The sequence below is a fragment of the Hyperolius riggenbachi genome, chromosome 6 (genome assembly GCF_040937935.1).
Source record: "Hyperolius riggenbachi isolate aHypRig1 chromosome 6, aHypRig1.pri, whole genome shotgun sequence".
NCBI classification, from domain to species: Eukaryota; Metazoa; Chordata; class Amphibia; order Anura; family Hyperoliidae; genus Hyperolius; species Hyperolius riggenbachi.
In genome coordinates this window covers 182,691,684-182,711,664 of record NC_090651.1, presented here as the reverse complement: position 1 = coordinate 182,711,664, position 19,981 = coordinate 182,691,684, and the positions used below count along the sequence as shown (strand labels likewise).

Sequence of the window (19,981 nt, the reverse complement as noted above, 5' to 3'; positions counted from 1 at the left end):
AGACTGGGATTCAGGCACTGCATCTGGCACATCTGTTTTTCCAGGAGGAACATCCTCAGTCTCCATAGGCACATCTGGATTTGCTTTTTCACTCTCTGTATTTCTTTCTTTGTTTTGTGCACTGGTTTCACTTCTGCCTGCATCAGCTTTTGAGTTTTGTTTAACTCCTTCATTTGCACATTGTTCAGATATCTTTACTGCATTGTCACCCACAGTGTTAACATCTGTGTTAGACTTGGAAGTTCCTGACTCAGCATCTTCTCCATTTCTTTTCCCTGTTGTGTCCTTCTCCACCACCTGCCCGCTCTGGATGTTTCTGGGGTTGACCTTACCCGCAGGACTTACGGCTTGGGAAGTCACCGGACTTACTGATGCTGGTGAGATACCATCCACCGCACTTTTTACCACAGCTTCTATGGTCATCAAGCGAAACCTTGCAGCGTTCTGGCGAGTTTCGCGGAAAGGTCCTCCCTTCTGCTCCAGTTCCGAGACCACCCTCCACTGGTCAGCAACCTTTTTCTGCAGCTCCGCAGTGGCTGGATCATCTTGGAGGAATTCAGGTCTCCAACGGACTCCAAAGCGGTGGATCCTCTGCTTCAGTTGTAGACAAAGCTGCTCATATTGGTCAGTGTGGAACTTGATGAGCCTGTTCCACGTCACCACATCCGCCACAATGTCTCCAGTCTTACCACCATTTGCGCTTCCCCCTTCCCCTAGGTAAGATAGGTCAGGGGGGGTATGAGCCGACTGCTCCATGACTGGAAGCAGTCGGTTAGAAGTAGGGAGGCCCCTGCAGGCCAGGCCTGAGCAGGGACCTCTAGTAGTCCAAAGTACCCAGAAAAACTCCTCTCAAGCTGGGCCAGGTATAAGCCAGCAATAGGGTCTGGAAGTCCACAGGAGCTCTGGTACACACAATCTCTCTAGCCGAATAATAACTAGAAGGTGTCGTTTCTGAAGAAACCACAGGATGTTGGCTATGTGTCTGATTGGCTGCATGTGGCTCCGCCCACCTTGGCAAATTTTAACCCCAGTGACCCAGTGTGCCAAGTCTGGGGACTCTGGCTTTAATACAGTGAGAATTACAGCTGTTTACATTTTGCCATTGAAGTCAATAGGGAAAATCTGATTGGCTGTTTTTGGCCCCGCCCACTTTTTGGGGTCCCCAAAATGTGACAGAATGCTTCAGCTTAACCCCATGACCAAGTGACCCAAGTTTGGTGAGTGTAACATCAAAGCTGTGCGAGTGGCAAAACTTTCAAAATTCCCAATGAAAGTCTATGGGGAAAATGGGGTCTTTGGGGGTCTGCAACAGGGGCCCGGAGGGTGGGATTGCTTAACAAAGCACAAGCAACCTATTCGGGTATGAGCCGAACAAGTGTGCAAAGTTACAGAATTCTACTCCTAAAACTCTGGGAGGAGTAGCGTATAGAAAATTGCTAAATTTTCATTGGCTGCTGGTAGCTCCGCCCACTTTGGGGTGACCCCTCAAAATACGTATTTTTATTTGGGGTGACACCAACAATATGTGGTCCGAGTATGAGGGATGTAGCTTCAAAATTGTACGAGTGGCAGCGATTTGAAATTTTTCCCTGTCAAAGTCAATACGAAAAAAGGGGTCTTCCGGGGTCCGCTGCAGGGGCCCCGAGGGTGGGATCGCTTAATAAAGCACAAGCAACGTACTTCGCTATAAGACGAATAAGTGTGGAAAGTTTGGGGCTTGTACCCCTGAAACTGTGGGAGGAGTAGCGTTTAGAAAATGGGGGGGCACTAATAATAATAAGAAGAAGAATAAGCTGAACTCGAAGAACAATATATTGGCTATTTCATAGACAACATAACTAGACGGTGTCGTTTCTGAAGAAACCACAGGATGTTGGCTATGTGTCTGATTGGCTGTATGTGGCTCCGCCCACCTTGCCAAATTTTCACCCCAGTCACCCAGTGACCCACTGTGCCAAGTCTGGGAACCCTGGCTTTAATACAGTGAGAATTGCAGCTGTTTACATTTTCCCATTGAAGTTAATAGGGAAAATCTGATTGGCTGCTTTTGGCTCCGCCCACTTTTTGGGGTCCCCAAAATGTGACAGAATACTTTAGCTTCACCCCATGACTAAGTGACCCAAGTTTGGTGAGTGTGACATCAAAGCTGTGCGAGTGGCAAAACTTTCAAAATTCCCAATGAAAGTCTATGGGAAAAATGGGGTCTTTGGGGGTCCGCAACAGGGGCCCGGAGGGTGGGATTGCTTAACAAAGCACAAGCAACCTATTCGGGTATGAGCCGAACAAGTGTGCAAAGTTTCAGAATTCTACTCCTTAAACTCTAGGAGGAGTAGCGTATAGAAATTTGCTAAATTTTCATTGGCCGCTGGTAGCTCCGCCCACTTTGGGGTGACCCCTCAAAATACGTATTTTTATTTGGGGTGACACCAACAATATGTGGTCCGAGTATGGGGAATGAAGCTTCAAAATTGTAGGAGTGGCAGCGATTTGAAATTTTTCCCTGTCAAAGTCAATACGAAAAAAGGGGTCTTCCGGGGTCTGCTGCAGGGGCCCCGAGGGTGGGATCGCTTAATAAAGCACAAGCAACGTACTTCGCTATAAGACGAATAAGTGTGGAAAGTTTGGCGCTTGTACCCCTGAAACTGTAGGAGGAGTAGCGTTTAGAAAATGGGGGGGCGCTAATAATAATAAGAATAAGAAGAACGAGCTGAACTCGAAGAACAAGATGTTGGCTATTTACATAGCCAACATAATAAGCTGAACTCGAAGAACAAGATGTTGGCTATTTACATAGCCAACATAATAAGAAGAAGAACGAGCTGAACTCGAAGAACAAGATGTTGGCTATTTACATAGCCAACATAATAAGCTGAACTCGAAGATCAAGATGTTGGCTATTTACATAGCCAACATAACTAGATTGTGTCGTTTCTGAAGAAACCACAGGATGTTGGCTATGAAACGCAAGAGGTGTTGCGTCAAGTCACCCCGGTGCATAGAGAGTACACAAAGTCGGTGAAACCTGGTTTAAAACTGTAAAAATTGAAGCAGAACAAAACGCACCATTGAAAGCAATCAAAAAACCTGATTGGCTGTTTTTGGCTCCGCCCACTTTTAAAATGCGAATCCCAGTCACCCAGTGATCGACAGTGCCAAGTTTGAAGTCCCTGCCAGTAACAGTAAAAGAATGACAGCAACTTATATATTGACATTGATTGGCAATAGGTAACATTTCATTGGCTGTTTTAAGCTCCGCCCATTTTTCTAAATTTTAACATTAACCACCATGCCATGGTCTGTGCCAAGTTTTGGACCTCTGGCTTTAAAACTGTGAGAGTGGCAGTATTTGAAAGTTTTACAATGAAGTGCATTGGTGAAATCTGATTGCCTGTTTTTGGCTCCACCCACTTTTCCTAATTTTTGACCGCAGTCACCCAGCGAGTAACTTTGTTAAGTTTCAGACACTTAGAATTAAATATAATTAAACTACTATTACATAATAACAGCAGTTTATCTTTTTTTATCACAACTGTAGTAAGAGGTACTGTATATGGAGGCTTTCATATTTATTTCCTTTTAAGCAATACCAGTTGCCTGACAGCCCTGCTGAACTATTTGACTGCAGTAGTGTCTCTGAATAACACCAGAAACAAGCATGCAGCTAATCTTGTCAGACCTGACAATAATGTCAGAAACACCCCATCTGCTGCATGCTTGTTCAGGGTCTATAGCTAAAAGTATTGAAGGCAGAGGATCCGCAGGATTGCCAGGTAACTGGTATTGCTTAAAAGGAAATAAATATGGCAGCCGCCATATAACTCACCTCAGGTTCACTTTAACTAAGCTGTCACTGCTTTGTTATCAGTGTCTTATACAGAACAGTTACCCATATACCCCTAACTACAGTTGTCGTTTAAGGTAAGTGGCTGAGATCTGATATTTCCCCGCACAATTGTTTACATTTGAATTCCAGTCAACTACTGACCAAATGTACTCTATTTGAACACTCTGCCATTAACAGTGTAGAAATGGGAGCAATTTAAATATTCTTATTGAATAACAAACATGTATATTACTTTTAAACCTGTGATAAGGTGCCCACTAATTATACAATCTCGATTGTACAATCTTACCACATCTGTGTATTAGAAGGGTAAACTGACACAACATACTTTGAGCAAGGTTTACAGTGTTCAAGTGCATAATGCTTGGGTCAAAAGTGCTAACTGTAATGGAGAATGTACATAGGCTTTTATACAAAGCTTGCATGTAGCATAAAGTAGAGTAAAGTGATCTGTTACAATGCATTACTGTGAACAGGCCCAAGGAATTGTATGGGCAGTGAGTTGACATTGAGAATTATTCTGCAAGACAACTGAGCACTTAATGGATACTTTAGGTAGCCCTACTATTAAACAAAAACGGTAAGATTGTACAATCAAGATTGTATCATTAGTGAGTGCCTCTCATTTGTGTGGGAGGACAATTTTTTAGACCAGCCTAATAGCAAAAGTATTGTCAGATTCATATACTAAGCAATCCAATCAATAGTACTATACTTTAGTGGTATGACAGTTGATTTTATAAGAGAAAATTTTTCCCTCTCATAATATACTGTATGTATATATCTTTTATATAGGAAGCAAATACCCCTATTACCATGAATGACATCCACAGAGGGACCAATTAAATTTGAGCAATCTCTGCTATTGTAACTGATCATTTCATGTTTTGAAAAACAAAATTCTATAGGAATTACATAGGTGTATAATAAGTTTCCCCCACCTGAGCTGTAGATCTCTGCAGCTCGTCCAGAGTCACCTTGGGCCTCTTGACTGCATTTATGATCAGCGCTTTCCTTGTTCGGCCTGTGAGTTTAGGTGGACGGTCTTGTCTTGGTAAGTTTACAGTTGTTCCATACTCCTTCCATTTCTGAATGACCGCTTGAACAGGGCTCCGTGGGATGTTCAAGGCTTTGGAAATCTTTTTGTAGCCTAAGCCTGCTTTAAGTTTCTCAATAACTTTATCCCTGACCTGTCTGGTGTGTTCTTTGGACTTCATGGTGTTGTTGCTCCCAATAGTCTCTTAACCTCTGAGGCCATCACAGAGCAGCTGTATTTGTACTGACATTAGATTACACACAGGTGCACTTTATTTAGTCATTAGCACTCATCGGGCAATGTCTATGGGCAACTGACTGCACTCAGACCAAAGGGGGCTAAATAATTACGCACACCCCACTTTGCAGTTATTAATTTGTAAAAAATGTTTGGAATCATGTATGATTGTCGTTCCACTTCTCACGTGTACACCACTTTGTATTGGTCTTTCACGTGGAATTCCAATAAAGTTGATTCATGTTTGTGGCAGTAATGTGACAAAATTTGGAAAACTTCAAGGGGGCCAAATACTTTTGCAAACCACTATATATATATATATATATATATATATATATATATATATATATATATATATATATATATATATATATACATACACAGTGGCTTGCAAAAGTATTGAAGTTTTCCACATTTTGTCATATTACTGCCACAAACATGAATCCATTTTATTGGAATTCCATGTGAAAGACCAATACAAAGTGGTGTACACGTGAGAAGTGGAACGTAAATCATACAGGATTCCAAGAGAATATTGGGAACAACAACACCATGAAGTCCAAATAACACACAAGACATGTCAGGGATAAAGTTATTGAGAAACTTAAAGCAGGCTTAGGCTTCAAAAAGATTTCTAAAGCCTTGAACATCCCACGGAGCACTGTTCAAGCGATCATTTAGAAATGGAAGGAGTATGGCACAACTGTAAACCTACCAAGACAAGGCTGTCCACCTAAACTCGCAGGCCGAACAAGGAGAGCGCTGATCAGAAATCCAGTCAAGAGGTCCATGGTGACTCTGCACGAGCTGCAGAGATCTACAGCTCAGGTGGGGGAATCTGTCCATAGGACAACTATTAGTCGTGCACTGCACAAAGTTGGCCTTTATGGAAGAGTGGCAAGAAGAAAGCCATTGTTAACAGAAAAGCATAAGAAGTCCCGTTTGCAGTTTGCCACAAGCCATGTGGGGGACACAGCAAACATGTGGAAGAAGGTGCTCTGGTCAGATGAGACCAAAATTGAACTTTTTGGCCAAAATGCATAACGCTATGTGTGCCGGAAAACTAACACTGCACATCACTCTGAACACACCATCCCCACTGTCAAATATAGTGGTGGCAGCATCATGCTCTGGGAGTGCTTCTCTTCAGCAGAGACAGGGAAGCTGGTCAGAGTTGATGGGAAGATGGATGGAGCCAAATACAGGGCAATCTTGGAAGAAAACCTCTTGGAGTCTGCAAAAGACTTGACACTGGGGCTGAGGTTCACCTTCCAGGAAGGACAACGACCCTAAATATAAAACCAGGGCAACAATGGAATGGTTTAAAACAAAACATATCCATGTGTTAGAATTGCCCAGTCAAAGTCCAGATCTAAATCCAATCGAGAATCTGTGGCAAGATCTGAAAACTGCTGTTCACAAACGCTGTCCATCTAATCTGACTGAGCTGGAGCTGTTTTGTAAAGACGAATGGGCATGGATTTCAGTCTTTAGATGTGCAAAGCTGGTAGAGACATACCCTAAAAGACTTACCGCTGTAATTGCAGCAAAAGGTGGTTCTACAAAGTATTGACTCAGGGGGCTGAATAATTACGCACCCCCCACTTTGCAGTTACTTATTTGTAAAAAATGTTTGGAATCGTGTATGATTTTCGTACCACTTCTCCCGTGTACACCACTTTGTATTGGTCTTTCATGTGGAATTCCAATGAAATTGATTCATGTTTGTGGCAGTAACGTGACAAAATGTGGAAAACTTCAAGGGGGCCGAATACTTTTGCAAGCCACTGTATATGTGTGTGTGTGTGTGTGTATGTATGTTTGTATATGTATATATATATATATATCTATATATATATACATACATACATACATACATACATACATACATACATACATACATACATACAGTGGAGGAAATAATTATTTGACCCCTCACTGATTTTGTAAGTTTGGCCAATGACACTACAATACAATACAATAACATTTCTATAGCGCTTTTCTCCCATAGGACTCAAAGCGCTTAGGCTCTCTCAGATTCAGTAATTAGTAGGATGAAGTATTCACACAACAAAAGTTATATTTCTGCAAATGTCAAACTGAACAGGTGGGTTTTCAGTCTGGATTTAAACACGTCCAGGGATGGAGCTGTCCTGATCTGTTGAGGTAAGGAGTTCCAAAACGTAGGGGCAGCATGACAGAAGGCTCTGGGACCAAAAGTTTCCAAGTGGACTCTGGGTATGACTAGATTATTAGAACCTGTTGATCTGAGAATGCGGGGATTGCTACGCAGCTGCAACATATATTTCATGTATCCAGGGCCTAAATTATTCAGGGATTTAAATGTCAGTAGGCCGATCTTGAATAGGACCCTCCATTCTATAGGTAGCCAGTGAAGGGAGTGCAGGACTGGCGTTATGTGGCAGTGACGGGGTTGGTTAGCAGTCTGGCAGCAGTATTCTGTATCAGCTGTAGTCGGTACAAGACCTTTTTTGGAAGGCCAGTGTAGAGAGCATTGCAGTAGTCCAGTCGGGATGTGATGAAGGCGAGGACTAATGTTGGCAGATCTTCTGGGGTTTGAGGTGCTTGATTTTTGCAATGTTCTTCAGGTGAAAATAGGATGATTTCACCACAGCAGAGATTTGAGTTCTGAAGTTTAAATCCCAATCAATTAGAACTCCCAGGCTACGCACATGATCAGAGCTGCGCAGATCCGTGCCTCCTATTCCCAGTGGTGAAGACTGCAAGTTAAGTTGTTTTGTTATCATGCTCTGCCCTCCTATCAGAAGGACTTCAGTTTTGTCTGCATTTAGTTTCAGCCAGTTGTCATTCATCCATTGCTGTAGTTCACGTAAGCAGGCGTTTATAGTTAGAGTTGGGTCTGTCACACCAGGCTTGAAGGAAAGATATAGTTGGGTGTCGTCTGCATAGCAGTGGAATGTGAGGCCATGTTTTTGGATTAGTTTTCCCAGCGGTAACATGTAAATCGTGAAAAGCAGGGGAGAGAGGATTGAGCCCTGGGGCACCCCATACTTAAGTGATACAGGGGTGGACAGGAAGGGCCCCATAGACACTTTGTGGGTTCTGCCACTCAAGAAGGATTGGAACCACTGAAGAACTATGCCATCAATGCCGCAGTATTCCTGTAGCCTGTTTATCAAGATGTCATGGTCAACTGTATCAAAGGCTGCAGAAAGGTCTAGCAGTATGAGGATGGAGCACTCTCCTCTGTCTCTTGCCATGAGCAGGTGGTTGCATATTTGGATGAGGGCAGTTTCAGTGCTGTGGTGTTTCCTGAAGCCAGACTGGAATGGGTCATAACTGTTGTTTTGTAGGATTTTGGCTTCTAGCTGGAGGTAAACAGCTTTTTCAATTAGCTTGCCCAGAAAGGGAAGGTTAGAGACAGGTCTGTAGCTGGTCATTGCATCTGGGTCCAGGGAGGGTTTTTTGAGGAGAGGCCTGATGATTGCTTCCTTCAGTAAAGCAGGAAATATCCCTGATTTTAAGGAACAGTTAACAATTTTTAGGAATACCGGTACGAACAGGTCGGGGCAGTTCAACATGAACTGTGTTGGGCCAGGATCTAGGTCACAGGTAGTTAGGCGGACGTGAAGGAGGATGCTTGATGTGACTTCTTCATCAATTTCTTTGAAGTTTGACCAAGGTGTTACATTGTCTCTGCTAATGGTCTTCGGCGCTATATTAGGCTCAGATGCTGTAAGTTGGATGGCGGACCTTATAGCGGAGACTTTGTCTGTGAAGAAATGGGCAAATTGGTCACAGAGGTCCTTTGAAGACTCGATATTAAGTTTTTGACATGCCGGGTTGCAGAGTTTTTCCACTGTGCGGAACAGTTGGGCTGGTTTGTTAACTGCATTTGCAATCTCTTGTGATAGAAAGGATGATTTTTTTCCCGTGATTACCTTTTGGTAGCTCTTCAAGTGGAGGATTAAGACATGTTTGTCTTCTGGGGACTGAGATTTGCGCATACATACATACAGATACATACAGATACATACATACATACATACATACATACATACATACACAGTATATAACATTATTACTTCTTAACTGCAGATGGTAGGAATATTAACAATGGTTAATTTGCATATATTCAGCAGTGTTGCTCTGGGAGACATCTCAAGCTCACTCCAACCTGAATTATCGCAAATTCTTTCTGTTTTAGGAAAGCAAACTTTTGTTTTTCTTAACATCTTAGTAAGGGGGCTTTTAGGACCATTGTAGTCCCTTACACACTCCAATGAGTTCTGGGTCACCATGAGCTTGCTGGTTAGTCAGTGCCTCTCGGATTCACAAGCCCTACTCCATAGAGCCAAATTAATCCATGCCATGCACTGATGAGGATCAAACAATCCGAAACAGTCTGTATGCATGTTGGATTATTATGGCTCTGTACAAATTAACAAGCTGACACATCATTGCATTCCAGCGGTTGTGGAGGTGTGTTTAGCTTCTAAGGGTACAATGGTTAATTTGCATATATTCAGCAGTGTTGCTCTGGGAGACATCTCAAGCTCACTCCAACCTGAATTATTGCAAATTCTTTCTGTTTTAGGAAAGCAAACTTTTGTTTTATTTGTAGGAATATTGGACAGGGTACTTTTAATAGAAAAAATGGTCTGTTAAAGGACCACTGTTGCGAAAATCTTAAAATATAAACTATATGTAGACACATACAAACAAGAAGTATGTTTCCTCCAAAGTAAAATGAGCCATAGATTACTTCTCTCCCTAGTTCATCTCTCCATAGGGGATTCTCAGCATGGCCTTTTATTCTTCATAAAGATACTCACTGAAAAGGATCTATACAAAGATGTTGGACAGCCTCCCTGCTCACTGTTCACTTTTTTGACAGTTGGACAGAGCAACTACCATTCACTAAGTGCTTTTGAAAATAAAGAAAACAATAAGACCCCCCCCCCCCCATATGAGGAGATGGGCTAGTCCAAAACCTATTTGTAACAGAGGCGCCAGCAGGATAAAAGTCAATAACATTTGTAAAAATTGCTTGGAGGAAGTGGTGGGCTTGCCTCCCAAAAGCAGACACGAGATCCTGTCTTCATATAAATCAATACATTTATTATACAGTACACCAAAAACAGTGCAACGCGTTTCGCAGGCCCAGCCCGCTTCATCAGGCAATAGAAGTGGGGACAAAACTGTAGACAAGAGACAGTACATTATGCTACAGTAATTTCTGCAGTTACAAATTTGCATATCAATTTATTGCATATCATAAAGTATACCATATGAAAAAATGCTTCGTGGAGATGGCATAAAAGAGTTGGGTGTGCAAGTAAACAATAGGGGGTAGAGGCTATGGTGCTCGTGATAGTAATGGGATATGGGGTGTTTTTTATAAAGATTTGCAATGAGTGGTATTGGTATATGTCAGCAAGAGTAATGGGTAATAGAGCATTGAGAAGAGAACAGGGGGCCAAAAATAAAGGGTAAAGTGTATTTTTGGCCCCCTGTTCTCTTCTCAATGCTCTATTACCCATTACTCTTGCTGACATATACCCTTTTCCATTATCAATACCACTCATTGCAAATCTGTGTAAAAAACACCCCATAGCCCATTACTATCACGAGCTCCATAGCCTTTACCCCCTATTGTTTACTTGCACATCCAACTCTTTTATGCCATCTCCACAAAGCATTTTTTCATATGGTATACTTTGATATGCAATATATTGATATGCAAATTTGTAACTGCAGAATTTACTATAGCATAATGTACTGTCTCTTGTCTACAGTTTTGTCCCCACTTTTATTGCCTGATGAAGCGGGCTGGGCCTGCGAAACGCGTTGCACTGTTTTTGGGGTACCATATAATAAATGTATTGATTTATATGAAGACAGGATCTCGAGTCTGCTTTTGGGAGGCAAGCCCACCACTTCCTCCAAGCAATTTTTACAAATTTGATTGACTGTTATCCTGCTGGCGCCTCTGTTCTACATACAAATACTCTGTGTCCACTCAGGGGCGCTTCTAGGCATAGGCAGTACAGGCCATTGCCTGGAGTGCCATTAATCCTGGGGGGCGCCATGTTGCTGGATTAAGCCCCGCCCCCAAATTAAGCCCCACCACATGGGTGTTCTATTACTTGCTTCTGCTGCATCTACTTAGAGTAAGTTGCAGGTAGCTGCCACCTCTGTGCCTTGTGCATCTTTCTTTCCCCCTTTGTGCCTCCTTCTCTCCCTTTTGTGCCTCCTTCTGTCTCCTTGTGCCTCCTTCAGTCCCTTGTGCCATATCTGAATCTGACCCCCTGTTTGTCCTTCTGTCTCCCTTTGTGCCTCCTTCAGTCCCACTGTGCCACTTCTGCCTCCTTCTGTGTCCCTTTGTGCCTCTTTCTGTCCCCCCTGTGCCTCCTTATGTCCCCTTTGCCTTTATTTGTACCCTTGTGCTACCTCTGCCCTCTGTTCCTCCTTCTGTCCTCCTGTGCCTCCTTCTGTTTCCATGTGCCTCCTTCTGTTTCCATGTGCCTCTTCAGTCCCCATGTTCCACTTCTGACCCTTGCGCCTTCCTCTGTCCCCCTGTGCCTCCTTCTGTGCCCTTTTGTGCCTTCTTCTGTCTCCCTGTGGCTCTTTCTTTCCCCCTCTGCCTCCTTCTGTCTCCCTGTGACTCCTTACATCTCCCTCTGCCATCGTCTGCCCCCCTTTGTGCATACTTCTATCCCTCTTTGTGCCTCTTACTGTCTCCCTGTGCTTTCTTTTGCCCCCTTTGTGCTTTTTTTCTGTCCCCCATTACACATTGTGCCTTCTTCCGTCCCCTTTTTGCCTCATTCTGTCCCCTGTGTGCCTTCTTCAGTCCCCGTGCCTCCTTCTTTCCTCCTGTGCCTCATTTTGTCACCCTTTGTGCCTCAATCTGTCCCCAATGTGCCCCCTCCTGCCCCACTTTGTGCCTCATTCTGCACCACTTTGTGCCTCCTTCTGTCCCCCTGTGCCTCTTTCAGTCACCCTGCGCCTCCTTCAGTCCTCTTTTGTGCCTCTTTCTGACCCTTCTTCTGTCCCCCTGTACCCCCCGCTGCCCCTCTGTGTACCTCTTTCTGTCCTCCCGTGACTCTTTCTTTCCTCCTTTGTGTCTCATTCTGCCCCCCTGTGTGCCTCCTTCTGTCCCCTTGTGCCTCCTTCTGTCCTCCTTTGTGACTTCTGTTGACCCTTGTGCCTCCCTATGTCCCTCTGTATTCTCTGGCGAAACGCTGCCGCAATAAGTGTCATTTCTGGTAAAATGCTGCCGCAATTATTCTCTGGTGAAACATTGCCGCATTAGTTATTTCCTGGTGAAACGCTGCCGCATTACGATTATTTTCATGGGGAAGGGAGGGCGCCATGGGGGCAGGGGGCGCCACAGGTTTTCTCGCCTGGAGTGACAAAATGGCTAGAGGCGCCCCTGTAAGTCCACTCCTGGTGGAGGGGAGTGCTACCCCCTTTCTTGTTTCTTTACTACAGAGAGCGACTTCTTAATCCTGAGTGAGGACAGGTCTAATCTCCTCACCTGCCTATTGAGTGGTTGCCTGAATGGTAACCCATGTTTGTGAGTATAAATTCTCTCACTAAACCACTTACCAATTGTCTTTAACATACTACACCATATTGGGCTCTCGGTTTTTTCTATTTTATTAGTCCAAAACCTGTTGTTTCTGTCAGATTTCTACTACTTACTGTACGTGACACCAACATAGGAAAAAAGTAATCCATGGCTCATTTTACTCTGAAAGAAATGTACTTTTTATATGTATATGTTTACATGTATTTTAAATTTTAAAATTAAAAATCAAAGTTTGGGTAATATCTAAATTAGTATCCATCATTACAATAAATAACGCATTTTATGCAAAGTTTGCCCTTCAAATCTTAACACAAAATAGTTTCTTCTTCTTTTAGGTATTAAAGGTGGTAAGTCGGCAAGAAGGTTGCTATCCTGATGTATGGGTAAACTTGGCTTGCACTTACTTCTTCCTGGGAATGTATAAAGAAGCAGAAGAGGCAGCTAATAAAGGTAATGTAGTTATGAATTCTTAAGATGCTTCTCAATAGTTTTTTTTTTTTTTTTTTTCAATTAATATTTTTATTGTTGTTATTAAAAAAACAACTAATATTAACTACCTGTGGACCGCCGCAGCATAAATCTACAGCGGACAGGGGGTGCTGCGGTTCTGACCTGACGTAAACTCTACGTCCCATTGACCGCCCATCCCCGCCGATATGTCGCCGCTCGATCTCCGCCGCAATATGCTGCCCTGCCACCTCTATGACGGCAGAGCGCTGTGAGCTGGGCAGGAGCCGTTTTCATTGGCTCCTGGCCCTGTCATTCATGTAAGCCGTTCCCATTGGATTACATGGAGTGACAGGCTCAGGAGCCAATGAAAGCGGCTCCTGACCAGCGCACAGCGCTCTGCCGTCATACCGACGGCAGAGCAGCCTGCGGTGGGGACAGAGCGTGATCGTCGGGAGTGGCGGATTTTAGCGGCGATTCGTCGGGAAGCAGCGGTTTGCTGGACCAGCACCCTCTGGTCCTTAAGGGGGCAGAGGGTGCTGGTCCCGAAGTGGTTAAACAACAATATTTACATAACATATACTGATAACAGTACATGCCATATGTACAGTGGCGTAGCTAAGGAGCTGAGGGCCCCGATGCAAGTTTTACAATGGGGCCCCCCAAGCACTTTATACATAACAATTGATACGGCGCACCATAAACTGCCAATGGCAACTACAGTGTCAGAGGTGCAAGAAGGGGATGGGGAACAGCTAGTTAATGATTACCACTATTCAAAGTATCTATAGAAGTGATTTTTATGAGCACAGGACCAATAGAGAGCTAATACTGCAGTTGAAGGAAGGCCTCTCGGGGCCCCTCTGGCCCAAGGGCCCCGATGCGGTCGCAACCTCTGCACCCCCTATTGCTACGCCCCTGCATATGTAAATACTAAATTATATTGGCTATCTTTTAAATTTAAATGCATTTAGGATTTTAACTGTATCGATAAAGTCCAGAAAGCTAACCATTACTATTCTGGGGGCTCTGCTGGGATCATCTTCTCTAGGGGGACCCACCCGATGAACTCTCTCTACTTGGGAAACATAACTTTGAGACCCAGGAGGTCTGGCAGCGTCTTTTCACAAAATACAAGAAGTTTTGAATCAGGATGATACCATTTATTCATTCATTTTTACAAAATGGTAGCAGTTCTGCAGGCTTGTGTTTTTCAATGCCTAGGTTGTTCCTGTGTGATCAATTCTCTAGTGTACTGTTCCGAGTCTTGTAATCGCCTATTAAGTTGGCCACTAACGGTCCAATTTCTAGCGAAAAATTGTTTGAGCGATCAGAAATTCTGATCGGATTGGTTGTAAATAATCTCAGTTGATGGGCACAAACGATAATGAACGATTATAAAACCAATCGTCCGATTGAATTTTCATCGAACAAAAATTTGGATTTTCTTGGTGGTCATAATAGATAGGAAGCAATTATTGGTTAGTTAATGGTGTAGTGAACGATTTTTCATCCGATCAGAATTTCTGATTGCTGGAACGATTTTTCGCTAGAAAGTGGACCATTAGTGGCCACCTTTAGCTTTACTTAACCACTTCCCGACCGCATAACGCACAGGGGTGGCCGGGAAGTGGAGCCCTTAAGGACCGGCTCACCCACAGAGGCGGCGGTCCATTTAAGGGCATGGGCGGAGCGTGACGCGATCCTCCGCCGGCGCCTGTCACCGCTCGCCCGCCGCAACATCCCGCCGGCTATACGGAAGCGCCGGCGGGATGTTAACCCCGCGATCACCGCATACAAAGTGTATAATACACTTTGTAATGTTTACAAAGTGTATTATACAGGCTGCCTCCTGCCCTGGTGGTCCCAATGTCCGAGGGACCACCAGGGCAGACTGCAGCCACCCTAGTCTGCACCCAAGCACACTGATTTCCCCCCCCCCCCCGCCCCAGATCGCCCACAGCACCCCTCAGACCCCCCCCCCCTGCCCACCCCCCAGACCCCTGTTTGCACCCAATCACCCCCCTAATCACCCATCAATCACTCCCTGTCACTATCTGTCAACGCTATTTTTTTTATCTCCCCCCCACCTGCCCACTGCCCCCTCCTGATCACCCCCCCCCCTGTGTACTGTATGCATCTATCCCCCCTGATCACCTGTCAATCACCCCCTGTCACTGCCACCCATCAATCAGCCCCTAACCTGCCCCTTGCGGGCAATCTGATCACCCACCTACTCCAATAGATCGCCCGCAGATCCGACATCAGATCACCACCCAAACGCAGTGTTTACATCTATTCTCTCCTCTAAACACCCACTAATTACCCATCAATCACCCCCTATCACCACCTGTCACTGTTACCCATTAGATCAGACCCTAATCTGCCCCTTGCGGGCACCCAATCACCTGCCTACACGCTCAGATTGCCCTCAGACCCCCCCCCCCCCTTATCAATTCGCCAGGGTATTATTTACATCTGTCCTTCCCTGTAATAACCCACTGATCACCTGTCAATCACCCCCTGTCACTGCCACCCATCAATCAGCCCCTAACCTGCCCCTTGCGGGCAATCTGATCACCCACCCACACCAATAGATCGCCCGCAGATCCGACATCAGATCACCACCCAAGCGCAGTGTTTACATCTATTGTCTCCTCTAAACACCCACTAATTACCCACTAATTACCCATCAATCACCCCCTATCACCACCTGTCACTGTTACCCATCAGATCAGACCCTAATCTGCCCCTTGCAGGCACCCAATCACCCGCCTACACGCTCAGATTGCCCTCAGACCCCCCCTTATCAATTCGCCAGTGCATTAGTTACATCTGTTCTTCCCTGTAATAACCCACTGATCACCTGTCAATCACCCATCAATCACCCCCTGTCACTGCCACTCATCAATCACCCCCTGGCACTGCCACCCATCAATCACCCCCTGTCACTGCCACTCATCAGTCAGCCCCTAACCTGCCCCTTGCGGGCAATCTGATCACCCACCCACACCAATAGTTCGCCCGCAGATCCGACGTCAGATCACCTCCCAAGGGCAGTGTTTATATCTGTTCTCTACCCTAAACACCCACTAATTACCCATCAATCACCCCCTGTCACTGCTACCTATCAGAATAGACCCCTATCTGCCCCTAGGGCACTCAATCACCCGCCCACACCCTCAGAATGCCCTCAGGCCCCAGCCCTGATCACCTCGCCAGTGCATTGCTTGCATCTATTCCCCCTCTAATCACACCTTGAGACACCCATCAATCACCTCCTGTCACCCCCTAGCACACCTACCCATCAGATCAGGCCCTAATTTGCCCCGTGTGGGCTCCTGATCACTCGGCCAAACCCTCAGATCCCCCTCAGACCCCCTTCCGATCACCTCCCCAGTGCATTTATTGCATCTATTTTCCCCTCTAACCACCCCCTGAGACACCCATCAATCACCTCCTGTCACCCCCCTAGCACTCCTATCCATCAGATCAGGCCCAATACAACCTGTCATCTAAAAGGCCACCCTGCATATGACCGGTTCCACAAAATTCGCCCCCTCATAGACCACCTGTCATCAAAATTTGCAGATGCTTATACCCCTGAACAGTCATTTTGAGACATTTGGTTTCCAGACTACTCACGGTTTTGGGCCCGTAAAATGCCAGGGCGGTATAGGAACCCCAGAAACTGACCCCATTTTAGAAAAAAGACACCCCAATGTATTCTGTTAGGTGTATGACGAGTTCATAGAAGATTTTATTTTTTGTCAAAAGTTAGCGGAAATGATTTTTGGTTTTTTTCACAAAGTGTCATTTTTCACTAACTTGTGACAAAAAATAAAATCTGCTATGAACTCGCCATACACCTAACGGAATACCTTGGGGTGTCGTCTTTCTAAAATGGGGTCACTTGTGGGGTTCCTATACTGCCCTGGCATTTTAGGGGCCCTAAACCGTGAGGTGTAGTCTAGAAAACAAATGCCTCAAAATGACCTGTGATTAGGACGTTGGGCACCTTAGCGCACCTAGGCTGCAAAAAAGTGTCACACATGTGGTATCGCCGTACTCAGGAGAAGTAGTATAATGTGTTTTGGGGTGTATTTTTACACATACCCATGCTGGGTGGTAGAAATCTCTCTGTAAATGGACAATTGTGTGTAAAAAAATCAAAAGATTGTCATTTACATAGGTATTTCTCCCACCCAGCATGGGTATGTGTAAAAATACACCCCAAAACACATTATACTACATCTCCCGAGTACGGCGATACCACATGATTGGCACTTTTTTGCAGCCTAACTGCGCTAAGGGGCCCAAAGTCCAATGAGTACCTTTAGGATTTCACAGGTCATTTTTGTTTCAAGACTACTCCTCACGGTTTAGGGCCCCTAAAATGCCAGGGCAGTATAGGAACCCCACAAATGACCCCATTCTAGAAAGAAGACACCCAAACGTATTCCGTTAGGAGTATGGTGAGTTCATAGAAGATTTTATTTTTTGTCACAAGTTAGCGGAAAATGACACTTCGTGAAAAAAAACAATTAAAATCAATTTCCGCTAACTTGTGACAAAAAAATAAAAACTTCTATGAACTCACCATACTCCTAACGGAATACCTTGGGGTGTCTTCTTTCTAAAATGGGGTCATTAGTGGGGTTCCTATACTGCCCTGGCATTTTAGGGGCCCTAAACCGTGAGGAGTAGTCTTGAAACAAAAATGACCTGTGAAATCCTAAAGGTACTCATTGGACTTTGGGCCCCTTAGCGCAGTTAGGCTGCAAAAAAGTGCCAATCATGTGGTATCGCCGTACTCGGGAGATGTAGTATAATGTGTTTTGGGGTGTATTTTTACACATACCCATGCTGGGTGGGAGAAATACCTCTGTAAATGACAATCTTTTGATTTTTTTACACACAATTGTCCATTTACAGAGTTATTTCTCCCACCCAGCATGGGTATGTGTAAAAATACACCCCAAAACACATTGTACTACTTCTCCCGAGTACGGCGATACCACATGTGTGGCACTTTTTTGCACCCTAACTGCGCTAAGGGGCCCAAAGTCCAATGAGTACCTTTAGGATTTCACAGGTCATTTTGAGAAATTTTGTTTCAAGACTTACTCCTCACGGTTTAGGGCCCCTAAAATGCCAGGACAGTATAGGAACCCCACAAATGACTCCATTTTAGAAAGAAGACACCCCAAGGTATTCTGTTAGTAGTACGGTGAGTTCATAGAAGATTTTATTTTTTGTCACAAGTTAGCGGAAATTGATTTTTATTGTTTTTTTCACAAAGTGTCATTTTCCGCTAAATCTTCTATGAACTCACCGTACTACTAACGGAATACCTTGGGGTGTCTTCTTTCTAAAATGGGGTCATTTGTGGGGTTCCTATACTGTCCTGGCATTTTAGGGGCCCTAAACCGTGAGGAGTAGTCTTGAAACGAAATTTCTCAAAATGACCTGTGAAATCCTAAAGGTACTCATTGGACTTTGGGCCCTTTAGCGCAGTTAGGGCGCAAAAAAGTTCCACACATGTGGTATCGCCGTACTCGGGAGAAGTAGTACAATGTGTTTTGGGGTGTATTTTTACACATACCCATGCTGAGTGGGAGAAAGATCTCTGTAAATGGACAATTGTGTGTAAAAAAAATTAACAAATTGTCATTTACAGAGATATTTCTCCCACCCAGCATGGGTATGTTTAAAAATACACCCCAAAACACATTATACTACTTCTCCTGAGTACGGCAATACCACATGTGTGGCACTTTTTTGCAGCCTAACTGCGCTAAGGGGTCCAAAGTCCAATGAGCACCTTTAGGCTTTACAGGGGTGCTTACAATTTTGCACCCCCCAAAATGTCAGGACAGTAAACACACCCCACAAATGACCCCATTTTGGAAAGTAGACCCTTCAAGGTATTCAGAGAGGGGCATGGTGAGTCCGTGGCAGATTTCATTTTTTTTGTCGCAAGTTAGAAGAAATGGAAACTTTTTGTTTTTTTTGTCACAAAGTGTCATTTTCCGCTTACTTGTGACAAAAAATAATATCTTCTATGAACTCACTATGCCTCTTAGTGAATACTTTGGGATGTCTTCTTTCCAAAATGGGGTCATTTGGGGGGTATTTATACTATCCTGGAATTCTAGCCCCTCATGAAACATGACAGGGGGTCAGAAAAGTCATAGATGCTTGAAAATGGGAAAATTCACTTTTTGCACCATAGTTTGTAAACGCTATAACTTTTACCCAAACCAATAAATATACACTGAATGGGGTTTTTTTTTATCCAAAACATGTTTGTCCACATTTTTCGTGCTGCATGTATACAGAAATTTTACTTTATTTGAAAAATGTCAGCACAGAAAGTTAAAAAAAATCATTTTTTTGCCAAAATTCATGTCTTTTTTGATGAATATAATAAAAAGTAAAAATCGCAGGAGCAATCAAATAGCACCAAAAGAAAGCTTTATTAGTGACAAGAAAAGGAGCCAAAATTCATTTAGGTGGTAGGTTGTATGAGCGAGCAATAAACCGTGAAAGCTGCAGTGGTCTGAATGGAAAAAAAGTGGCCGGTCCTTAAGGGGTAGAAAGCCCTAGGTCCTCAAGTGGTTAATTCAGACTCACAGTTCCAAATGCATTATTCTGTCTCATCCAGTCTATCTGCATGACGTTGGATTTCTTGTGTGATGCCACCTAAGAATTTGGTAACGGCTGCCTCCTCAATCATTTGTAGATGTGGTGCTATTAGTTGTACCACTGCCCTGCCTAGTTTGCAGTAGTCAATCCGCTGACTAGTGAGGTCTCCCTGCTCTCCCTCACTACCTGTGTC

General features: G+C 44.2%; 1 protein-coding gene across 2 annotated transcripts in view; it reads left to right on the top strand.

The window, feature by feature from the left end:
* Nucleotides 1-19,981, top strand: part of IFT56 (intraflagellar transport 56) — a 1,305,114-nt gene that overhangs the window by 343,824 nt on the left and 941,309 nt on the right. For both annotated transcript variants that reach the window (XM_068242694.1, XM_068242695.1), the window contains exon 4: nucleotides 13,029-13,143. In XM_068242694.1, coding sequence (XP_068098795.1) covers nucleotides 13,029-13,143 — 115 coding nt within the window. The remainder of the gene's footprint in view (nucleotides 1-13,028; nucleotides 13,144-19,981) is intronic.